The 24,436-nt window shown below is 31.0% G+C and overlaps 2 protein-coding genes across 3 annotated transcripts in view; one reads left to right on the top strand and one right to left on the bottom strand.

The window, feature by feature from the left end:
* LOC126742796 (MAM domain-containing glycosylphosphatidylinositol anchor protein 1) overlaps positions 1-24,436 on the top strand; it is a 390,310-nt gene that overhangs the window by 306,594 nt on the left and 59,280 nt on the right. The gene's annotated exons all lie outside the window — the stretch shown is intronic.
* Positions 10,617-11,658, bottom strand: LOC126742799 (uncharacterized). The gene is made up of 3 exons (XM_050449599.1): positions 11,198-11,658; positions 10,964-11,095; positions 10,617-10,859 (listed from the first exon to the last, which is right to left on the bottom strand). Exons 1-3 carry the CDS (start codon positions 11,283-11,285, stop codon positions 10,756-10,758), a joined length of 324 nt encoding a protein of 107 aa, XP_050305556.1. The 5' UTR covers positions 11,286-11,658; the 3' UTR covers positions 10,617-10,755.

Below are 24,436 nucleotides of genomic sequence, written 5' to 3'. Positions count from 1 at the left end.
CGGTAGCCCCATGTGCGCCACGGGACTGTGTGGTTGGCGCACATGTGGAGTTATGATTGCAAAAAGGGATTGGAACCTTGGGTTGGCGCTAAATAGAGGGTTAGGCAGTCGGTTGAGCCCTATTTAGGGAATGGGATAATAGTTAGGAAATGGGAATTATAGGCACAAACACGGGGCGCTAGCCCCGTGTGAGTGTGCTTATATGTATATGCGTGTGTACATACAAGCGTATGCCCTATGTGCATGTCAAGTCCCAATATAATATTGACGTGCGGGAAATACCCCTGTTAATCATTAGATTATAGTTTTGGATATAAGTTCTTATGGTTGCGCTTAGTTATTTATATCAATGTTTTATTAATAAAGATATTTATTGTTTTGACTATAAGTTAATTTACATTAAACCTCATCGCTATTATTTACCTATTGTGCATGCCCTTTTTACTGGTACACATATTCGGCGATGTAACTGCTTCAATATAAAAAAAAATGTGGAATGTATTTTCAGGAATTAATAAAAGGTTGTTGGATTTGTTTCCAACACCTATTAATAATTATTTTTTTTTCAAATTTTATACTTTGATAACCTGATAAAGATGTTGTAAATTGTTCATGTAATGTAAAATCTAACTATTTTATAGCTTTGTTATCTAAAATTGAGTCCACAGCCACCCCATCCAACTAAAAAGTGTCCAGACAAAATCAAAAAATACTACTGGGGACATAGTGAAGCCACTCCCATTTTTGTCAATAAGGTTGTTGTTTTATTTTTCGTGTGTGTAAATTACAAAATATGTAATTATAGTGGTACAAGGAGATAAAAAATCTGTCAATGTTCTTCTAAAATTATTGGTATCTTTCGGCAAAAACAATAAAGAAAATTCGAAATTCGAATTTTTCGAAACTGTTCCATCGCGCTTTAAAAAGAACGCAGTTCGTGATATTTTATTCAGTTTTAATTGTTTAGTCAGTTTTTACCTTAGAAATAATTAAACGACAATCAAGGCGAGTTAGGTTGGTGTTTTTGACCTTGCCAATAAAAGTGTGTTTCCAAATTTTATTACAATATTTGATAATTAATTATAACCTACTTTATTTCCGTTATTTTAGCAGCAATATTCAACATGTAAAAGGTTGAAGCCCGCATTTTTGTAAAGTATGCGTCTTCAGTGGGGATTTTACAGCTTACATGGTTTGATATCCACCTGCCGTTATAATAAAGAAAGTTCCTTAGTAAGAACTTATTTTGAATTTATCATTAGAATTAAAGAACAGTTCGGTTCTAATACATAATCGCTATAAAGTTAAAATACTGAATTATTATTTAACTTGATCTTCCAGTTTCTAATTGCCACGCCTGTTCATTGTGTTGCAACCATATAAGAAAATAGTGTGTAACTATAAAAAATGGTTCTTAAACATAAGCGAAACCAAAAAAAAATTAAAGTTTGCTGGATATGCATGTGAAAACTTCCTTGAAATGGTACCTAAGACAACTTTTAACTTTATTAAGATCATTTCCAATAAATCCCGTTACAGATTATTTTTTGTTACCAATATGATGTATAAAATAAAAAAAAGTTGATGACTGTCACTAAAAGATGAGCCATCGTATCATCAATTTCAAATGGCAAATCATCATGTAGGGCAAAAAATAAGCTATGAAAAAGCGTTTTTTATTTTGTTCTATGGCATTAAATTAAATCAGAAAACTCAAAAAAAAACTCAAGTAAAAAAAATACTTTTTGGCATTTCTCGTATATATCCGGAAATTTTTAAGTTTTTAAATTATGCAATTTTGTTTTAATTAGCACAACCTGATATCTTTTGCGGTTTCAAAAATACTTCTGGCACTGGTCACGTTCAAATTTGACAAATCCTGTACAATTCTCTATTTAATCTTAAATTTTCACTCATCACTATTGATCCCCTTTTTAAAAGTAAAAATTTGTGATAAATATTAAAGAGTATATAACTATTAAATGTAGAAAATTTGCACGCATTATTACAATATTTGGCAGAAATGTCTACTTTTGGCATGCAATTAGCTTCCGCACCATTTATTCGTATTTTCTATCTTATTAAAACCGTATGTAAATATTGTTAATATAATTTCCAATAAATCTCATTAGAGATTCTTCTTTTTACCAAAACTGATCTGATTTTTGATTAGCAAAGATAATAGAATATAAACAAATATTTTTTTCTACTATTATGTAAAAAATATTCTATTATGTAGTAAATATAAGCAAAAATGTCCTTTTTACCACTTAAATGATAATCTAACGGCAGTCACACACTAAAATACATTACTTTGTGTAGTAAGGTAAATAAGTATTCATGTTTTCTTCTTTTATATTTAAAAAATTACTAGTTCATGGATATAAATTGCATTTTAATTATAATAACATTTTATTCTATTTCTCTATGCCGTTTATATATTAAATAAAATTTCTGCTTCAGCTAACAATTACAACTATCACTCATCCAGCTTAAAGTCATTCGGCATTTACGAATGCAACCACCGAGAGCTTTCGTAACAAAAGCAAGATATTCTCAGCCAGCCCCAGGCGTACAGTAAAACGAAAAGGCGCTTTCAGTACTCCACGAATGATATAACCGTTACAATTCTGCTTAACCCCAGGCGAGGCCTTTGATAAATTAGAACTATAAAATAAAATTACTTACTCTTGAGATCTTAAAGAAATCTAGTTTATGAACTCCTTTAAAACTGCTTATAGCATATTTTATTAGAAAAAATTAAAACATCAAACGAATACATTAAATAAATTATTTCACCTTAATGAGTGTTACGATTATAATAAGGATTATCATAATAATAAATGTGTTTATTAGGACAAAATATGCATTTTTACACATTTGCTTAAGATAATGTATCTAAAAATAAAGAAAAAGTTTAATTGTCCTAAAAGGCTCTTCAGACGCTCTATAACAAGAGATAAGGGTACTTCTTAAGCTGGAAACTAAGTATTAAACTAATATTTAGCTCGTAGGCTCTTACTTTTTAACTAACTTAACTTAAATTTTATAATAATCTAAATTTAAGTGCCTAAAATTCCAAAATACAACAAATCAATCCAGTAGGAAAATATATAGGTATACTGATTGTTATTACAATTTATAATCAATTACAAACCCTCAAAATTGGGTAAACTTTTATAATTAAAGTAAAATAATTAAAAAAGAAAAAAACTAAAGTAAAAATTAAGAAGTAAAACAAATATGTGAAAAGTGATATGAGAGTAAGTTCTATATCAATGACCAAGATCATTTGAAATCATATATATTGCTATAAGCAAAGAAGTCAAGATCACCTACCAACTTTAGCTAGTCGCCTATTTGTTCACGGATTAAAAGTTAAAAATGATGCAGTGTCTTTTTCTTTTAAAAGTAACTAACAAGGAACCAAGTAACGTTTGCAGTAATAAATTTATAGCTTTGGCAGCAGCATGTGAAAAAGATATTTTAAAGATTTATTTATGATGCCTAGGAATAGAAACTCCATGATTATGACACAGAGGATGACCGCGCACATTTACCCTAAATTCAAGCTTCTTAAATAATCAAGTGTTTTAGTTTTACGAATTTTTAAACAAAAAACATTTGTGTGCAGCTTTCTACGATTGTACATATTTAGCCATTTTGCACTGCATAAAAAAAGGTGTAATATGTTCATGCCTACGGATTCCATAAATTAGACGTAAACGTGAATTTTAAACTTTTTGAACAAGTCTTGCTTTAAAATTATCAAGACATGGCCCGTAAACAACGTCACAATAGTTAGCACAAAATAATCGCATAACAAAATTTGTATGTCCTTATGCAGAAGATGCGACTAGAGTAAATAAGGCGAAACGTTGAATAAGCATTTTTTTACTTTTGAGTGATGTGACTCCGCAACCGCAAATCGCTGTCAATATCCAAACCTAAACTTTTCGCATGAGTCACACAAGGAATAACAACATTATCGATTTGGAGATTCAGGCGTTCTTGGACGGCCTTTCTTGATACAGTATTACCAAACAAGATGAATTTTAACTTTAAAGGGTTAATTCTTAGTTGGTGTTTAGCGGAAGTTGCGCTCATTAGCAACATCTAGTTCATTTGGAAAAAATGAATAATATAATTGAGTGTCATACGCATAATGGTGGTAGTTACAAAATGTATGGTCATTAATAATGTTCGATGGTAGATCGCATAGAGTGGTCCCAATATACTTCCCTGCGGCACTCCAGTACTAACATGGAGACGGTCCGAAGACATATCTTCACCTGTGACCTGTTAGTTAGATCTCTTTTATTAGCTCAATAGCTGACATAATAAATCCAATGAAATGAAGAATTGCTATAAGAGCATGTTGATTTAACATATCAAAAGCTTTACTATAACTTAGCAAGACAAGAGCACTAATCTTTCCATCATCAGTTGATTTGATAATATCATCCGTGACATCTGCCATAGCGGAGGAACACTCAAAACCTGGACGAAAACCAGATTGTTCGGGAGGAATAACATTAAATTTACAAGTAAATGATCTTATTTGTTTCTCAGTTATTTGCTCAAAAATCTTTGATAGCACAGGAAGAATGGTTATAGAATGAAGGTGAATCAGATCGACAGGCTTAGAACCTTTGGGCAAAGGAACTACGTAAACATGTTTCCAGCAATGTGGAAAGTAAGCAGTTATTCAGCAATGCATACATTAATAATATGAGTAATGTAAGGAGTGATATGAGGGCAACATAGTTGAATCAAAACAGAATTAATTAAATCACTACCAACTGCCTTACTTTTAATGTCAAACACTATTTTAGTTACGTCAGCCTCGGCCACTGGTTCAAAGGTGAGATTACTCGTGATTCCTTAACATGGGTATTGTAGAACTGAATCAAGGTATTGTCTAAAAGGCATGTAGAGTCTTATTTATTAACAAAAAATTAATTTATTTTATTGAGATCTTCAGGTAAAGCCGATGGGATGTTATTATTGTTAGACTTAAGATTAAGTTTTTGCAGTTCAGCCCATTTTTCTATAAGTGTTGAGCTGGAAAACTTATTTTTAAGGTAAGATTTTCTTTCAACTCTTATAGCACAAGTAGTGTAATTTCTTAATTCTTTATAATATGAATAATGCGCGGGCTGTTTAGATTTTTGCCCTGAGACGGGCATTATTGTGCAAATTCTGCAAAAACTTAATATTATCTATTATTTATGGTGAATGTTTGTAATTATTATTTGTACGAAACGTTTATATTGGAGCATAAATGTCAAATAGGTTTAGGATAAGAGAATTAAAATAAAATTATCGTCGATGTTCGGCTTGTAAAAAATTTCATCCCAAGGGCCTATTAAAAGATCATGATTAAAAGCATTAAAATTTATATTTTTTAGTGGCATGTATTTAATTATCCTAGGTTCAGATAGCGCATTTGGACTGGTGAACTGTAGATAAATAGAAAAATGGTCAGCTTTTAAAGGTTTGTCAACTCCAAAACATTTTACAGTTATTTCATTGCAGAAAATTAAATCAATAGGTAAGACATGGAGAAAAATTAGTTATTCTGGTGGATTCGTTGATCAATTGTTTTACTTCAAATACTTCAATATTTTCCAGTTTTTTTGCACTATTGCTATCCTGCAACAAGTTTATATTAAAATTTCCCAGGCAGATAATATTTTCATACTGCGAGTATACAATAGAAATAATATTTTCAAAAAATTTCAAAAAGTCAGCTACATTCCTATTTGGTGTCCTGTACATTACAACTACTACATACAACACACCACAACAATTCAATTCGACCCACATAAATTGAACAAATGAAAGATCCCTACCATCTAGAATTTTAAATTTTATGCCATCTCTAATGCATAGCGCGACATATCCGCCCCGGCGATAAGATCGATCTTGAGAGATAAAAGTAAACTTATTGATATTAATGACACTTGAATCAAAATCTTCCATAGGCCAGGTTTCTGATAATCCTACAATGTGAAAATCAATGTTTAAAATGTATCTGAAAATGTAATGTAAATGTAATATTTAAAATGTAATGTAATCTTTTAACTTAAGAAAATTAGCCACAATCGAATATTAAGATGCGATATATTGAAAAACATTCTTAGGATTTTAAGAGGTGTAACAGGGCCAAAAATTATACGCTAAGAGAAAAATAATGTACCCACTGCAAAAAAAAATATTAGGATGCATGTGTCTGTCTATAGATGCATGTGTATATCTATGTATAAATAAGATAAATTTAACACAACACAAATTAAAAGCATTAATGAAATAGTGTAAAAAAAATAAATACATTACATTACATTATTGATAAGACAAAGATATATACATAAGATTTACATACTAGTTTTTTCGACTTGTTTTTTTTGTGCCATTCCTTGACTGTCGAGTTAGTTCTTCCAGTATATCTGGTAGTTCGCTGAACAATTGAAGTAGTTGAGGCCTCATTTTTATGTTCTATCCTTTTCCCTTTTTCTTTTGGGTTCCCGTTAACTTCTTTGGTAGACTCTTCTTTGCTTCTTGAATCAGACCTCGATGGAATCTCTTGAAGCAGTGCCTGGTGACTTGTAGATGTAGTTTTGCTCTGTCTTTCTGGTGTAGCTGGAGCGCTATTACTAGGAAATAGTTGTTTTTTGTTTATGGAAAAATCTGCAAAAGTTTCCGCTGAAGCTTCTTTTGAATTAGCAATGCTCATTGAAATGAAACTATGCTCGTCTACAATCAAGTGGTTTTTTGATATTTTGGCGTTAAAGTTCTTGCTTATTACTATTTTAAAGTATTTATCTAAAATCTTCTGATTTTGCTGTTGCTTAACCGTTAAATCGTTAGTAATAATAATACCTAAACCCTTTAACTTTCGGAGATTCAGCAAAATCTGTTTTTTAATAGTCCCTCAGAAACCTTACAATAACTGGTCTGGGTCGGCCGTCGCTCTTACTACCAATATGATGTGTATCATCTAGATCTCGGGATTTAATATTTAGCAATAAGACCTTAGAAAATATCTCCATAACTCGTTTTTTTAAATCGTCTACTGCTTTGTCCTCAACTCCAAATATCACCTCTTTTCAGCCTCCTCGACACGCTTAAGCTTAGTTTTTATGCTAAGTTGTTTGATCTCTAATTCCAAAATCCTTTCTTCTAGCTACTGAAGTCTTCTACAGTATTCTCCAAGGTACTTTTTAATATCATTATTATCTGACCTAATGCCAACGTTCTGCTGCTTAACCTCTTGCAATACATCAAAAATTTGTTGGTTTGTAATAGACATACTAAAGCAAAGAGTTCAGGCCGAGCCACAGCGTAGTAGGTCTTGTTGCGAAATTCTTATCAGTGACTTGCACTACTGACAAAGTAATTCCGCGTCGGGTTAGCAGGCCAATTTTAATAGTACGGAATTAATTTAGTTATTATTATGCGGATATTCATACATTAAACTAACAGCTTTTCAATCACTGTATAGCAAAGGTCACAACTAATAACAAAACTATTTTTAGGTTATACGATTTAAGTATATTTTGTCTACTTTTTACACGATAATGAGTGAGATCATTTCTACTTAACAATCCGGTTTAATTTTGTTTTTAAAGAAATTTTACTTAGAAAATTACTTAGTGCATTGATAACCTGATATTTTTAGCTCAAAAAAACGTTAGACCTTTAGCAAACTAAAGTAATAAATCTGATTTATGAACGTTTTCTAGCCAACATGGAATTTTATATAATCACAAAGATAGCATACACTAAAATATAACATAGGAGTTGGTTATAGAAAAGAATGGGTTCAATTTCTTTCAGAATTAAAACTTTATTAGGTATTATCAGGCAAATCATGTCATCATTTTAGTTTTATATCAAACAGCTGACACATCGGCCGAATAAATTCGATAATTTATTTCAGCTCAATGATTCAAAATAATTCGTTCCCTTTGAAATTGGTATAGTTAATCCTCTTGAGCTGCATACACACGATTAGTTAATTTTGTAAGCTATCCAGATGTTGCTTAAAATAACAGATTTCTATATAAATTTAAAAAAATCGATGTTAAAGCGGCTTTTTCACTAACCTTTCTTAAACTAACTGGGGCACAGGAATCTTCAAATATTTAAAATTTAAAGCAAATTAAAATTCTGTTAATAGGATGATGAGAAATCTTTGAATTATTCATTTATTTTCATTTTTCTTACCATACATTAACCATTCATACATTGCATACCTTCATTTATACCAGCTAAATTGCCCAATAATAAGAAATTATTGATATATTGATTACGTATTAATTCATATAATAGTTAAACTAAACCGAACCGAACCTTAAACTTAACCGAAATAAAAATTAAAACAAAATAAAACATATCAGACAATAATATATAAATATAATAATATAAAAAATGTAAGAATAAAATATAATTTAAATTTTAAACACAACCGACTGTCATAACCATTAATGAAAATCACGATAATATATATATATATATATATATCGATTATAGACACACCAACAATTATATTTAACCTTAGAACATTGAAAGGCTAGAATCAGTAAGCAACAACTTTATTTGAGCTCAACATGTGCACAGGGGCAAGGAGAGTGTTTTGTTTACAAACATATTCATCGATTCTCTGTTGTCAAGTTTACACTCATTTTTAAAAGAGGAAATTCTCAGCTATGTATCAACACATATCATAATGTTAATTTAACTTACTGATGTTAGATTTTGGATTAAAAATAAAAAGTAGAAATAGATATATGTTATTCTAAGCGCAAAAGTAACATCTTCAAAGCAATAAAAAAATTATTAAAATTCTTATTTCTAAAACTGCTTCTAAAAAAATTGAAATGACAATACTGCCGTCCTTGTTAAAAACACCGCATCTCCAAAAAAGTTACTTTCGAGAAAATGACGTTTGAAATTTTAGGCTTTTAATTCGAGTTATTTTGTAGTTTTAAAAGCTTTATAGCAATTACGTTGTCCGTAACTATAAGTATTTTTAGTTATTCTATTCAAAATGACCAAAATTTTGTGTATGGGATATGTATTTTTGAAATTATTCCGAAAAACATGATAGATACGTGAATTTATTCTTGTGTAAAATGTTTTTATACTAGGCAAAAAACCGTATGTTGACATACGGTTCGAGTCAGCATATTAAAAATGTAGTTTACTAGCTATAAAGACCGTATAGCGTAAATTTAGTATCTATTATTTTAAAAGACAAAAAATAATAATCTGGGATCTATTACAAAATATAATAAAATAAAAGACAGTTTATGTAATTTTAAAGTTTTAATGTTTAAATGTAGAAACAAAGTAGAAGTTAAACAAATGACTTAGGTTTGTTATATAAAATTATGTAGAAAAAAAATATGTGTTTCCACTAAATAATTAATTTTATTCATCCTCAATATTGTTAATTAGATCAACAGCATTGCTTTCAACCAGATTATTCCAAAAATGCAATTTTTAGCTTGGAACAATAGGGGATAAGTTGCTTAGAATCTTCTTTTTTCTCTCAGACGAAATGCCTCGATTTGCCGTGTAACTTTTGGGGTCCTGGGCTTGAGCCAAAAAATTCTTTTTTGAGGATAAATGGAGTTCTCTGAAATCCATTTCTTTAAAGCACTTTTTGTAAAATAATTGAGTGCATCCTCTCCTTACTTCTATCAAAACAATATCTTTTAGGAGTGGATGATCTTTATTAACTTTATTGAGCTGATAGTTAGTAGTGAAATTTCGTCAGTGTTTAAAATCAGCATATTCTTTGTGCAATTTTGGACAACATTTGAAAAATCCTGAAAGTCGTAGACCTTGGGATTTTCTTTAAGGCCTTTTTCCACCAAATGATGAAAGCTATCTGCTGACATATAAGTATGTCCGGGCTCAAAATATTTAATGGTTATTTTTTGAGCGGCGGTGTAATTGATATTAATTATATATACAAGATAACTTAAGAGCGACCAATTTTTATTTTGCCCGCTGCAATTGTCTGCCCATATGTAAATATTCTCTTTATCTCTTGCATATTTAGTAATAAAAACGTTGTAGCAGCTAATTAAGTCTTCTTTTTTTCTCCCAGCAATGGCTTCATGCCAAAGAACTGCCAAAGCCTTATTTTCTCGAGTTAGACTGCCAAGAGGAACAAAGGATTGATTAAAGGCAATTATGTGAGGTGTAAATACAACTTGCTTGAACATATCTATTCTAGGAAGCATAATGACTTTTTGCATATCGGTAGAATAGAATATGCTATGTTCATTGTTAGTTTGTATTTTATCAGCACGATATTCCTCTCTAGTAAATTCAACTTTTTTTATGTGTTCTAGCCATCCAGAACAATTAGAACAATCGGTATTTTGTGATGCGTTTTCTTTATTGTGGCTAGAATTATGCAGAAAAAAAGATTCTCATTCCTCATACTCCTCGTGTCCCAATTTCGTAAATGATATTTTCATTTCTTTTACAACTGTTCGTATGATATTTTCATATTGGCGTGACATATTTTAAAATCTTGAAACATACTTGTAATTGTTATATCACTGGGCAAATATAGTTTATTTGGCGCATGTTCCCTTCTGTAGTGGGACCCGCATGGTGAATATTTTTTAATGTGATTTGGATAATGTCACGATCGGCCTTTATACGTTTATATGAACCACGTTGATCTGACAAAGGACTGCCTATAATTCGCAAAATAGTATCATTATTACCAGTTTAAACATTCACTACATATTTTTTTCTTTTTCTTGCCTCTCCTTTCTTTGTATTAAAAGTATCCAATTTCATACAATCTTCGGCAGTAGCAAGTGACACACTTTCTAAAAAGAAAAAATAAGTACATAATTAGACAATGTTTGTGTAGTTTTAATAAAAAACGTATAAATTAAGTGATAACCAGAGACCATTAGGGTATTTTTTTTACCTGTTGTGTTGTTTTCAATATCAGAAGTCTGAAGAATTTCTGAGTCAGCTTCAACATCCATAATTTCTGATCCTAGTCTTTCTGGCATCTCCAGCTCATCTCGTTCCTGGAGATCACAGCGCTCATCGTCAACTAAAACAATAAAAATATTATGATGTAGGTGAAAATATTTTTAAATGCCAAAGACAATTTTTAACGATTTCTAATTTAAAATTATTCTCATGAAACATATACCTGTATTTATGTTTTTTTCTACCTGTTGTTTGGTTTTCATTTTATCTGTGACATAAAGAATTTCTGAATCAGCTTCTGTATTCATCATTTCTGAACCCAGTGTCTGAGAAGGATGGAAAGATAATAAACACTAATGTCCCTATTCGTTCTAAGATAAAATATATGTACCTATTATACATAAATACATTTTTACAAAACATTGGATATTAATGTACAAAAAGGGTTAAAAATAGTTACATAAAAAATACTTATATCGGTGGAATCAACAATGCGATCGAGCAGCGTTGCCTTCTTCTCTGATATAGGGACGTTATCTATCACTTGCTCTTTGCAGCCCATAGCGCCTGGTGCATTGGATCAGCCGCAGCGCTATGATTTCGGTCAAATTGCAATGACCATATGTAGAGATCTCCTTAAATATGCGGTTACTCCTTGTGTAGGTCGCCGGTTGTATCATGAAATTTCTTTAGGTTTTTAATGTCTTTAATGCCAAGATATTCACATACACTAATTGTACAACTTGATATTAAACTCAAAGATAAAAATGATGCAGGGAAATCGGCGAAGCCGCCTGATGATGTTGCTTGATGATTGAATTCTAAAGAAGTAATAACATATGACATGACCACTGACATTCGACATAAATGGCAATTCATCAGCGGTGTTGCCGCTCCTCTCTTTAACTTAATACCTAATACCTAATATGACGTCACAAATGTAACTGCGCAATAAGACGTTAAATCTAATTTGAACATAAAATAGGATAAGTCTAAACACCGTACTTATAACAGGGTGTCCTGAAAGTAATGGGACATAGAACAACAGTAGATTCCTTACGTCAAAATAATGTGATTAAGGTCAACTTGTCTTATCCTAACTTTAATAGTAACTGAAATACAGTCAAAGTATTATTTGATTTATCGTTTTTTTTTCATAGGTCCTGGACCAATTGACATACTGATATGAAATTTAAAACACACGAGTCTTTTAAAAACATAAAGATAAAATTTTGTATATAGTTTTCGTGTTTTCGATAAAGACCACTCGTTGCGCTAGTTTTTTCTTTTTTAGAACACCTAACTCTTTTTCAGCCACATATATCGGTTTAAAAAGCATTAAAATAAATTCCTTTTTTAATTTTACATAAATAATGTATACCTTATTAAAGTCGCTAGGAGCAAACATTTTCAACATAATCACCATTTTTCAAAAAAAAAAATTTAATAATATTTAGTTACTACTATAATTATATCACATCTTTGGCAGTTGGCGTTGGAGACAAATGTTTGTATTATTTATGTCAAACTTTTTGAATGTCATATAAAATTTTTAAAACGAGTAAAAAAGTTTTTTTCTTAAGTTTAATCATTTTAAGTAAGGCCTAGGCATAATTTGTTTACCAATTTGGATATGCTTAGTATTTTCGCGCAAGTAAATTTTAATGGACAACATGCAAGACGCAGGTATCAGGAAATATTTCCAGATAGACAACAACCAAACCATAAATTATTCCAAATAATTTATAGCGGACTAGGAGAAACTGGATCATTTCGGCCAAAAATGCCTGTTTTGGGCAGCCCAAAAAATTTCCCAAGAACAGGAAGGAGAAGTTTTTGTCGGCGTAGTATAAAAACCTGGGTTAAGTATTAGGCGAATAGCGGAATAGCTACGGGTGTAACTAAATCATGTGTTGATAAAGTACTTCAGAAAGAAGGTCTCCATCCATACCACTTTACACCAGTTCAGTGTTTGATCTCACCAGATTTGCCAGCCAGAATGCAGTTTTGTCATCAGTTTAAAAATTGTAAATTCTGTAAATATATTAAAAAATCATGAGAATCTTCATTTCAAAATACGGCAGTCATTTGTTAAACGTAATTCAAAATGCATTGAAGGGCATTCTGAAATACGTTTAATGGAGGGCATTTTGAACAGTCGCTATAGTAGCGTTATTTCTATGTTTCTTTGTTTATTATTGTTTTTGGTATATTTGTTTGAAAATAAAATATAAAAAAATAAATAATTAATATTTATCTTGGTTATGATATAAGAATTGACAAAAAAACCGTAATATTTTTTTTAATTAGTAATTTTCTAATTTTACATAAATATCATTAATCTTAGGTATTAATTTTATTTTATTTATAACTGCATTGTTAAAAATCTAGTAAATTGTTGCTCCTAGCGACTTTATTAAGGTAAATTATGTAACGATACTACGGAACTCTGTTTTTAAAAAAAACTTTATTCAAATTAGATATGTCTTATACAGTACAGAGTTAATTCTAGACTAAATAATAAATTTACGTACAATAAAAGCTGAAGTTTATAAAATGCTGAAAATAGGAAAAGGCAAAATGATGATTCGGCAAGCTGGTTGGTATTGTACAGTTTCTTATAAGTTAAATAAGGATATAATATATAACTCCTCCCCTCTTAGAACGAAGCATCCCCTGGAAGATTTACTCTTGGGCATCTTGGCTGTAGGGGAATATCTTGCAGGGTAGGATCTTCGACATTAATTCTGGTCCGTTTCCAACAGATATTTCTCTTGTAAACAAGGTAAAAGAGCACTGCGGCTATTAGACCAATATACAGAGTGGTTGTCCACAGGCTTGGTATATAATATTGGTCGGCTGATGTGCTGTTTTCTAATGGGATAATTGGGTTTAGCGCTGGAGTATCTAGGCGCAGATTTTCCAACTGTATGTGAAACTTCGGGAAACTTTTAGGTGTGAACTCAAGCTTAGGGGCATCAATGACCAAAGGGCTTCCATAGCTCGTCTCTTGAAAGATTAGTATTTGTTTCCTGTAAAAGATTTTGCAAGCTCCTTCTTTAATTAGGTAAATGCCTTTAAGTTCTTTTACATCTATTTGCGACTGGCAGTGAATTTCTAGTTTTTCGGCTTTGGGAAATACTGCCAAATATTGGTTTAATTCAGAAATAATTTCTATGTGGTTTTCCAAAACATGAAGTTTGAGGAAGCGGCAAGTACTGGTTTTTTGCTCAAACAAAATTTTACTTTCGCAAGTTGCGTTAATTATTTTTGACTGCAACGTGCTTGGGCAGTGATACGGTTTACCTCCGGTACATTTGTCACTAAGAGGCCTAATAAGTTCATCGTTTTCTGATTTCAGACAATATTTTATTTTTGGAATTATTGCAAAATATTCTGAATTAATTTTTGTTGGAGTTGGAAGTAAATAATATAAATTAAAATTGTCTTTATATTCTATGGGAAGTGATAAAAAATACGATATTTTGTTAGAATCGATTTTGCAAGAGATTTTTATAATGTTTTCGAAATTTATTATGTTCTCGAGTTTCACATCGAAAGGAAGTTGGTTCTTATAGTGTGTGGCAATTTTTTGCAATTCATAAAACAAATCTTTAGATTTAATTATGCTAGGGTGCATTACGCCCAGTTTGCAAAAGGTAATTGAATTTTCGATATCTTGCAAAGTATTAAGTATGGAGTTATATAAGGCTATTAGTTGATTAAACAAGTCCTTGGCAAAAAGCATATCTTTGAAACTAGCATTTTCTTTAATTAATTGGTTAAGCTGCAATATTCTTGATTTTAAAAGATTTTCATTGTGCATAATACTCTGGACAGTATTATTAAAATTTTCGATAATTTGTTTATTAACGGAGTATTGCATTTTAATTTGATTTTCTAGATTTTGGTCATTTTTCTGAAGATGTTGTAAAATTGTGTAAATTTTTTCACCGTCTCGAGCGTCTAAATTTCCAGTTATGCTTTTAACAATAGAACCCAGGCCATTAATTATACCTCTTCTTGTGCGGTTATGTTTATAAAATTGTATATTTTCAATTTTTTCAAAAATGCAATATTGGGAAAAATTTACAATTTTGTAATAATTGTCTAAATCGAAATTATACGTGCCGTTCGAGAGGGACGACTTAAGTCTACTGTATTGATCATTTAAATTAATAAATTCATTATAAAGGGGCTCTAGACTAAAATAGTGTACAAAAGTGTGATCTGTACGTTGTAGTTTTGCAGGTCCTAGATTTATAGGCAGGATGCCTAGGTTGCTGGTGATGTCCCTTATTTCTGTTCCTTGTCCAAGCGAAAGGAACCTGAAATATTTTGAAACTTGTAGGGTTTCTTTTTAGGCCTTTTTACATTGGAAAGATGTATTTTTTCAGCCGTATTACCGTGTGTTGTTTTTAATTTTGCAGTTTTTAAAGTGGGGTCGATTGTTTTAAGTTGTTCGTTTTTATATTTATTTAGAGTTTTGCTTTGTTTTTGTTTATTTTTGACGTACACGGTATCGGGTATTATCGGCAATTCTTCACGGTGTTCATTAGCTTTATTTATATCCACTTGTTTTTTCTTCTGAATATCATTATTAATTTTTTTGTATAAAATTTTAATTTTATCTCGGTGGTTAGAAATATAATTATTTAACAGTTGACTATCAATATTTATATCAAGTGGAGAATTTGTGTCTAAATGCCCAGTAATAATTTCATAGGGTTTTAAGTTGGTTACAGAATGAATTGTATTATTATAGGCAAGAATAGCGTAATTAATTTTTATTTCTATAGGTTCATTTTTATATTCGTTTTGATTATTTAATAGTCTAATGTGTTCAATAAGGGTAGAGTGAAAACGTTCTATAAGCCCGTTTGACTCAGGGTGTTGCGAGCTAACAAAATGGACTTTAATTTTATGCGTTGTCAAAAGTTCAGAAATAATAGAGTTTTTAAATTCTGAGCCATTATCAGAAATGATTTGATCTGGTATACAATGGTGACTGAAATATTTTATTAAATTATTTGCTACTTCAATTCCTTGTGATGACCTTAATTTGTATGCTTGTGCATACTTAGAAAAAGAGTCTATGATAGTAAGGAATTTACATTTTTCCAAAGTGATGCTGTCTATATGTAAAATTTGGAATGGTTTTGTGGCTGTTGGGGTAATGTTAAAATTTAATTTAAGAGGTCGTCTGTCATATTTGGTAATTTGGCAGAGTTCACATTCATTTATATATGTTTGAATTGATTTTTGTTGATTTGGCCAATAATAAATATTTTTTATACGTTTTTCCGTTTCTTCTATGCCTCTGTGGTTTGTCTTTCCTTCATGGTGATTTTGGATTATATTCTTAATTTCGTCTTCGGTGGTAACATCTATTAATTTTTTAGTGCATTTTATCATGGATATTTGGGAGTTTTTATTAAAATATTTTTGTAAAACACTGCTAAATTTTTCATATAAGGGATCCTCAAAATATAAATAATATTTAATTTTTGGAGCAATATTTTCTTTAATGAATTTAACCATTTCTTGTTCATAGTTATTTTTTGAAAATTGTACATGGATTCTTTTCTTTGTTCGATACAAAAGATTGACCCTATTAGTATCTGCAGGAGAGAAATTGACTTCTGAGATAATTATTTGATTTTTTCCATAATTTACGGGGCAATCTACGATTGGTATTCCTATCACTGGATTCTCGTGATTTGAGTGTACGGTTTCGTTACTATCGTCTTCAGCTACGTTTTCTGTGTTATCCAGATCTCCCGTTTCAACTATTACAGATTCATTTTCTCTATTGTTTTGTTCAAGTTCTTGGTTAAATTGATCTATGTAGTCATGTAAAGAAAAATTTTGCTGTTGTTCGGATGTTTCATTAGCGTTTAGTTCCATACGAGAAAGGGCATCGGCATTTTTATTTAAAATGCCCTTTTTGTAAACGATTTCATAATCAAATTCCTCTAATTTGAGGCGCCATCTTATTAACTTTGAGTTTGGTTCCTTTAATGAAAATAGCCATTCGAGGGGCTTATGATCGGTGACGATTTTAAATTTACGCCCAAACAAATATGGCCTAAAATATTTGGTTGCCCAGATTATTGCCAAGAGTTCTTTTTCTATTGTTGAGTAGTTGATTTCTGATTCACTTAAGGTACGGCTAGCGTATGCTATTGGCAAGTCAGATCCAATTTTTCCTTGTGAAAGTACCGCTCCTAGAGCAAAGTTCGATGCATCACAGGTTAAAATAAACGGTTCGGCAAAATTTGGATACTGTAAAAGGGGTTCGTTTGTTAGAAGGTTTTTACAAAATTCAAAGCAGTTGATATAGTCTGGATCCGAAATGTTTACAATGGCGTCTTTTTTTAGTCTTTTTGTTAGAGGTTTAGTTAGTTTCGCAAAATCTCTAATAAATTTACGGTAGTACCCTAGTAACCCAAGAAATCCTTTGATCTCTTTTTGATTTTTTGGTATTGGGAATTCTTTTATCGCTCGGATCTTGTCAGGATTGGGCTTTACACCATCGGGTGTGACTATATGGCCCAAATATGACACTTCTTTTTGCAAAAATTCCGATTTGTCTAGTTGGACTTTTAAATTGGCTTCTCTAAGTCGATCGAATACTTTCTTTAGTCTGGTTATATGCTCCTGGATGCTGGTGCTAAAAATGATAATGTCATCTAAATATACGGCGCATATTTCATTTTGATATCCTCGGAGTACATTGTCCATGACCCTCTGGAATGTCGCCGGAGCATTTTTTAGCCCAAACGGCATTCGAAGAAATTCGTAGTGTCCGTTTTCTGTATTAAATGCCGTTTTCTGGATATCTTTTTCTGCGATTTCGATCTGGTGAAATCCAGAGGCTAAATCTAATGTAGTAAAATACTGACAGCGCCCTAATTTATCCAGCAGGTCGGTTATATTTGGTAGTGGATAGGAGTCGCCTATGCTTTTTGAATTAATGTTTCTAAAATCGACGACAATTCTCCATTTTTGGCGTCCAGATGAGTCAGCTTTCTTGGGGACAATCCAAATTGGTGAAGACCAAGCCGAATGGGATGGCCTAATTATATTTTGGTCCAGCATGTCCTTGATTTGACGTTGTACCTCCTTTTTGTGTATTTCTGGGTACCTGTATGTTCTGGTGTGTACGGGAATATTATCTTTTGTCCTGATATGGTGCTTAATTTTATTGGTAAATGTTAGTTTATCGCCTTCTTGATAAAAAATATCTGAATATTCCCTTAAAAGTTTAAAAATTGCGTCACGTTCTTCAGAATTCATATGTTCATGCCGAATTCTCGAAAAATCGAATTTAAATTTTTTTAAATTAACGTTATTTAAATTTTCATTTTTATTAAAGTTACTTGATATTTTATAATCACAAAAGTCTATGACCTCTATTGGGTTGGAAAAATCAACGGTTTTCTGCTGTTCTGACGAATTTAATATAGAGCAAATGGCGTGATTATTTTCAACCTTCACAATGCACTCGGGAATTTCAAGATTATCCGATTTCAAGTGGGGTATTATCGCGTTACCGTCTTTTATATTTTTTACTTTGAGTTTGATAACTTGCTCTGACCTTGGTTGCAGTACTATGAAATTTGTATTATGGGTCATCACATTATAATATGAAAGTTTTATTTCAGTTTCTGGAGTACAAAGAATATTTTTATTTAAATCGATCATAGCCTTTAATTTTTTTAAATTATCAATTCCAAGTAAACAATCAAAGTAATTATGAAAATCAAAAATATAATATTTTAAATCAAGAGACTTTTTTGTTTTAAATATTTTAGAACAGGGAATTAAAGTGCTAAAATTTTCAACTGATGTACCATGGGCAGTGGAAATTTGAAACGGATCATGTTTTCTACAATTTTTAAAATATTTCATAGCGATATCAGGTTTGACGAAAGATCTTGTGCTACCTGTATCAATAAGGACTTTTAAATTAAATTCAGGAAATATGATATATGGTAATTTGCTTTCGTTATAAGTAAAATTCATCAGTTGGAATTTTGGCAATCTTGTAATGGTGTCAGTGCTACCGAGGCTTGTGACCGAAAAAACTCGTCACTTTCACAGGGCTGTTCAATAATACAATCGGATTGATCGTTTTCGTCATCAATCTCGTAAAATATATTATCATTACTTTGTTCGTCAATGTTATGTAATTCCTCAACAATAATATTTGGGTTATTTCGCTGATTTTTAAAATAATTATTGCTAAGGGGTGGCTTAAAAGTATTCCTCGTTGAAATTGACATTGGTGTGGGTGCAGGGAAAGATCTATTTTGGTTAGGCCTAAAAACGTTTGTGGTGTTTTGTGTGTTTAAATTTGTTTGTGTTGGGTTTTGAGTGTTTTTAAAATTCTGACCAATATTGCTTGGACTTTGTAAATTCTGAGTTTGAAAATGTTGCCTAAAATTACTGGCTTGATTTTGATTTTGTAAATGTGTATAATTATTATGGCTATAGTTTGTTATCGGTAAATTAAAATTCCTTAGCATATTTGGATATTTAGGCCTATTATTATTAGATTTATTAAACGTTTTTAAACTTTTTTGTTCCGCTGACTGAATTTGAAAATCGTTAACTAACATATTTAAAGCTGTATTTAAATCCTGTGGATTTTTGGTTCTCATTAATGAACCAATTGGATCTTTTAACCCTCTTAATAAAACCCTTAAAGCTAAATTTCGGCAGTATTGAGACAGCACTGGAGATTCTATCACACTTGAATGTGTTGAAATAAATGATATTTGCAAATTTAATAAATTTTGTATTTTATTATAAAACTCGAATGGTGTCTCATTTTCTTGTTTTATTTCTGCCATTTCGATATTTAACGTATAAATATCACGCTTATCAGCATAAGCATTTAGTAATGCATCTTTTAATTCTTGCCAATTTGTTATTAAACTAGATGAAATATTTATTGCGGCTTCACCTTTTATTTTAGAAATTAAACTTGACATTAAATATTCATTTTGAAAATCAGTTAAATCTAAAGTATTGTAAAATTTATTTACAAGTTTTTCCGAAATATTTAAAAATCTAGGAAGTAGTTCCGTTTCGCCATGAAACTCGGGAACCATGTCTAAGTATTCCTTTTTTAAAGAAGGAAAGATTGGAGTCGAAGCTCCTGCACCTTCGTTAGGCATATTAAAATTTTTAAAGTTACTCTCTTGAATTCTTTTTTCCTTATTAAAGTTTTTGCGATATGCCTTCGCTTTTACTTTTAAAGGAGATCTTGAACGATACTTAAAATTAAAAGAACTTGGTGAGCCAGAATTAATATTCTCTGTATCTGAAGATGATGAACTTTCGTATGAGCTATCACTATCAGTATTAGACACTCTAAATGACATTAAATGTACTTACAGCAAAACCAGTATCTTGTCCATACGTAGCCCTTCAATGTCCCTTTGAAGTCTCGTCTCTGGATCTGGCTGCTTCCGACGTTGATATTCCGTCAACGACGTAGTACTGTTCCGGATCTTCTCGTTGAGCTACTCAATTCACCCAACTGGTTAGAAGCGCGAAAACGACGTAAAAGTCCAAAACCGCACTCCCGAAAACAAAAGGTTCACCTCCCAATAAATCGTTAAAACGAACCGTACTTTATGCTAAGAACGTGAGAGAGTCCTAAAAGCCCGACTGCGCCAATTATGTAACGATACTACGGAACTCTGTTTTTAAAAAAAACTTTATTCAAATTAGATATGTCTTATACAGTACAGAGTTAATTCTAGACTAAATAATAAATTTACGTACAATAAAAGCTGAAGTTTATAAAATGCTGAAAATAGGAAAAGGCAAAATGATGATTCGGCAAGCTGGTTGGTATTGTACAGTTTCTTATAAGTTAAATAAGGATATAATATATAACTGGTATACATTTTTTATGTAATATTAAAAATGAAAACAGTTTTGTTAGTTTTCAAACCAATGTACTGAGCTGCAAAGTAGAAACTAAAGCAACGAGCGCCCTCTACTGAAAACACAAAAAATGTATACGAAATTTTATTTCTCTTTTTAAAAGACTCGTATGTTCTAAATTTCATGACAGTATGTCATTTGGTTTAGGACCTATGAGAAAAAAAAACGATAAATCAAATAATACTTTGACACCCTGTATTTCAGTTACCTACTATTAAAGTTAGGATAAGGCAAGTTGACCTCAATCACATTATTTTGATGTAAGGAATCTACTGTTATTCTATGTCCCATTACTTTTGGGACCCCTTGTATATAAGTTTCATAATGAAGATATCGTTAGTTTCTACAACGTAGGCAAATCATTGACAAGCATTTTAGTGGATTTTGAGTGCTAGGGCTGTTTTATGCTCTGGCATATCTTGGCATACTCTAGGTAATTGAATTTAAGTCTTCCGTTAATGTAATTGGTCTAAACATTGTATCGAAATGATAACCTGATCTAAGTATTATTATTTTTTTTTATTGTTGTTTTTTCTTAATGTATCAAGTATAAAATCTAGAAATACATAGACTTAAATGCAAATCCCTAAACTTCTCTTTACATTTTTGTTCACATACGTATTGTGTACAAACATAATAACATCTTGTTCTGTTTCTATTCAGATTGGGCGCATGCGTTCTTACAGGCATTGAAAATAGCCAGTATTAGGTTGAAACTTTAATAAAAGCCATTGCCGTTTATGAATATGCAGCCAGGCTGTTAAAAAGATAATAAAAGGGGAGAATTTGAACGCTAGCTCGAAAATTCTATGCGCTATTGTCATATTTTTAAATTTGAAATTCATCCCATATTTTCAGAGTTTCGAATTAATGCATTGAAATACAGTTTAGATGCATGCATCGAAATAAACAGATTTGTGGGCATTATGGATTACCCAAAATACCTATGAAATAGTTTTAAGATTTTTAAAAGGAAATAAAATGTAACCGCAAAAAAAAATACCATAGTTATTATGCTTATTTTGTTCGTAATGGAATAGAAAAATTAAAAATTCAAAAAGAAAAAAGGAGTTTTCAGGTGCCTTAATTAGAAAAACAAGATTTATCAGACATGATTCTATATTATTAAGATATGAGACTTGAAAAAAAGACAAAGTAAATAATGAAATGGAATAATATTATCAACTTAACTAATTTTGTAGTTAAAGAAATAGTTTTTAATAATCTAGATACTCAATTAAGTAGATAAATTTGTAAAGATGTTTAAAACTTATCTGTGTCTAAAACTTATTTTTGCGTTAAATTCTACGCATGTAGCCTTTAGAACTATTTTGCGGTTCTGGCTGCTTTTTAACCTAATCCTACATAATACTTTCTAGTTACCATATTATATGTCATACATACTCAAAAGCTTTTTCCTCCACCTGCCATAGTCTGCAAATACTGTTTTTTGAGATTTTTATTATTTTTATATGCTTACCACCTTACAGTGTCCTGTAGGAAGACTTCCTATTATTCGTAAAACTCTCCAGTTGTAGTTTAGAAGTTATGCGACAAATGCGTTTTTATGATTAAAAAAATAGCCAGTTACTGCACGAGGTGAACGAATATTTTTGTGATCCTACATTACAGTTTTTTGAAAGTACGACATACCATATGGACAAAATTTTGGGTATTGAAGCAGAACTAATTTTTTTTATATTAAAAAAAAAACACAACATTTTCAAGAAGTGAATCTTTAAGCAGACAATTTAAATAATAAAAATAATAAATCTTTCTTGTCCAATACAAAATTTAACGAATAACAAATATTTGCAATGCCTTTAGTTATTTACACATTAGCGAAACTTTTCAAATCAAACGAATTTATAATTATTTCGAACAATATACCAGATAGAACAACAAACGCATACCAAAAATTTATAACGAGTGTATTAATTTCTTTTTAATAATCATTAACTGATTTTTTAATAAAGCTGTTTTTGGTACTATTTTTGGTGCTTGGGCACGAGGCAACAAGTAGACATTAATTACATCTAGAGGCACTTGACACTGCCATTTACCATTATTGTTATACCTATAATAAAAACATGTAGAGGCATATTACGAGTTGTATGAGACATATTATACAGAGTGACTTTAATAACTTGAAATGGTCATATATTACAATTGAAAAACTGAATAAAAAAGACTAAAAACTTTTCACTGAAAGTTTCTATCGAACGAAGGGGAACAAGAATAAGCATATTATCCCACCCATCTCTGCAACTTCTTATCCAGAATGAAAAACACCACTAACATCTTAAATAGAAAGAGGGTGTTGAGGAGATCATCTTGAAGCTCTTTAAAAATGCTCTCCAATGATATCATAGAAAGCCACATTTCAGAAGATTCTACTCTGTTTATGAAAGAAAATAATAAACTATTTTGAAATTTTTATAAATATTTAATTAGATGTTGAAAATTATTTCCGTTATTTTAAAGACTGAATAGTGAATAGTGTTCAGTTTTCTTAAACTTTACAACAGTTTGAATCAAGTAATTCATTCTTCATTCTCTTTCAAATTTTCATTAAACCTTAAACTTTAACTCAATTTCGCTTGGCTCACTGTGTAGAAACGGTGAGTTAAAGTGTTTCTATTCAAAAGCACCCAAAAGAATGTTTTGAGGCCTTATAAAAAGGTGCGCGTCCAACATACTGAACCAGTTCGTTGAAACCCATTATCAGAATAAGTAAATTCGCTAAACCACATCGCTCACGCATCTAGTACCACCCGATACAATCCCGTGTTTATGGGATAAACCGCATTTCGTACTGAGAAAAAGCTGGCCAGCTAACGCGAGTGAAAAACTGTAATCGAGAGAAAACCAGGTAAGGTCTCACAACCATTAATTGTCAAAAAACAATAAATACAGTCCACTTTTCTTAACAGTGAGCTTTCGATTCAGTACTTTCTTCAGCAAAAAATAAAAATCAATAGACATTTTGGTCCTTTGAGCCGGATTACCATTTTTTATTATTATATCTTTCTTAAATCGCAGTTATTTGTTGATCGAAAATAAATTCTAAATAAAGTTTTGTAGTCTTCATTGTTACAGGTCGTTTTACGCTCAGGTTTTGCTGAAATTTGAACATAAATAGTTAAAAAACATAAATTGATAAAAACATAAACACCGCAAATATTTTTACCAGTTGAACGTTTCTTGGTGCTTGGTGCATGGTCGTATTTTGTGTTAGATTTAAAGGGTGACTCAAACATAAATTAATACTTCGAATTCACTATCGTCACTTTATTAAAGAATAACGATTGGTCATTTCTATATATATTCCTTACTTGTAGTTACTTTAGTTTCTAAAGAATTTTTGTATACCCATGTACCTAATTGTTCAAAAAGTATTTTCACAAAAATTCGCCCTTGTAACAAACTTACCCCTATTATTGATTTGGAAGCAGCAGTTCTTCCAAAAATTTATGGTAGTTTACCTAAATCCCCTTTG

The sequence above is a fragment of the Anthonomus grandis genome, chromosome 12, assembly GCF_022605725.1.
Source record: "Anthonomus grandis grandis chromosome 12, icAntGran1.3, whole genome shotgun sequence".
In the NCBI taxonomy this organism is placed as follows: domain Eukaryota; kingdom Metazoa; phylum Arthropoda; class Insecta; order Coleoptera; family Curculionidae; genus Anthonomus; species Anthonomus grandis.
This window is presented reverse-complemented; position numbering and strand designations above follow the sequence as displayed.

Bases quoted from the DNA above. Each gene is read 5' to 3' on its own strand.
- LOC126742799 (XM_050449599.1), bottom strand. From the start codon at position 11,285: ATGATGAATACAGAAGCTGATTCAGAAATTCTTTATGTCACAGATAAA. The intron at 11,096-11,197 runs GTATATGTTTCA...TTATTGTTTTAG, and splicing joins AGAAAAAAACATAAATACAG to TTGACGATGAGCGCTGTGAT. The intron at 10,860-10,963 runs GTAAAAAAAATA...TTTTCTTTTTAG, and splicing joins TATTGAAAACAACACAACAG to AAAGTGTGTCACTTGCTACT.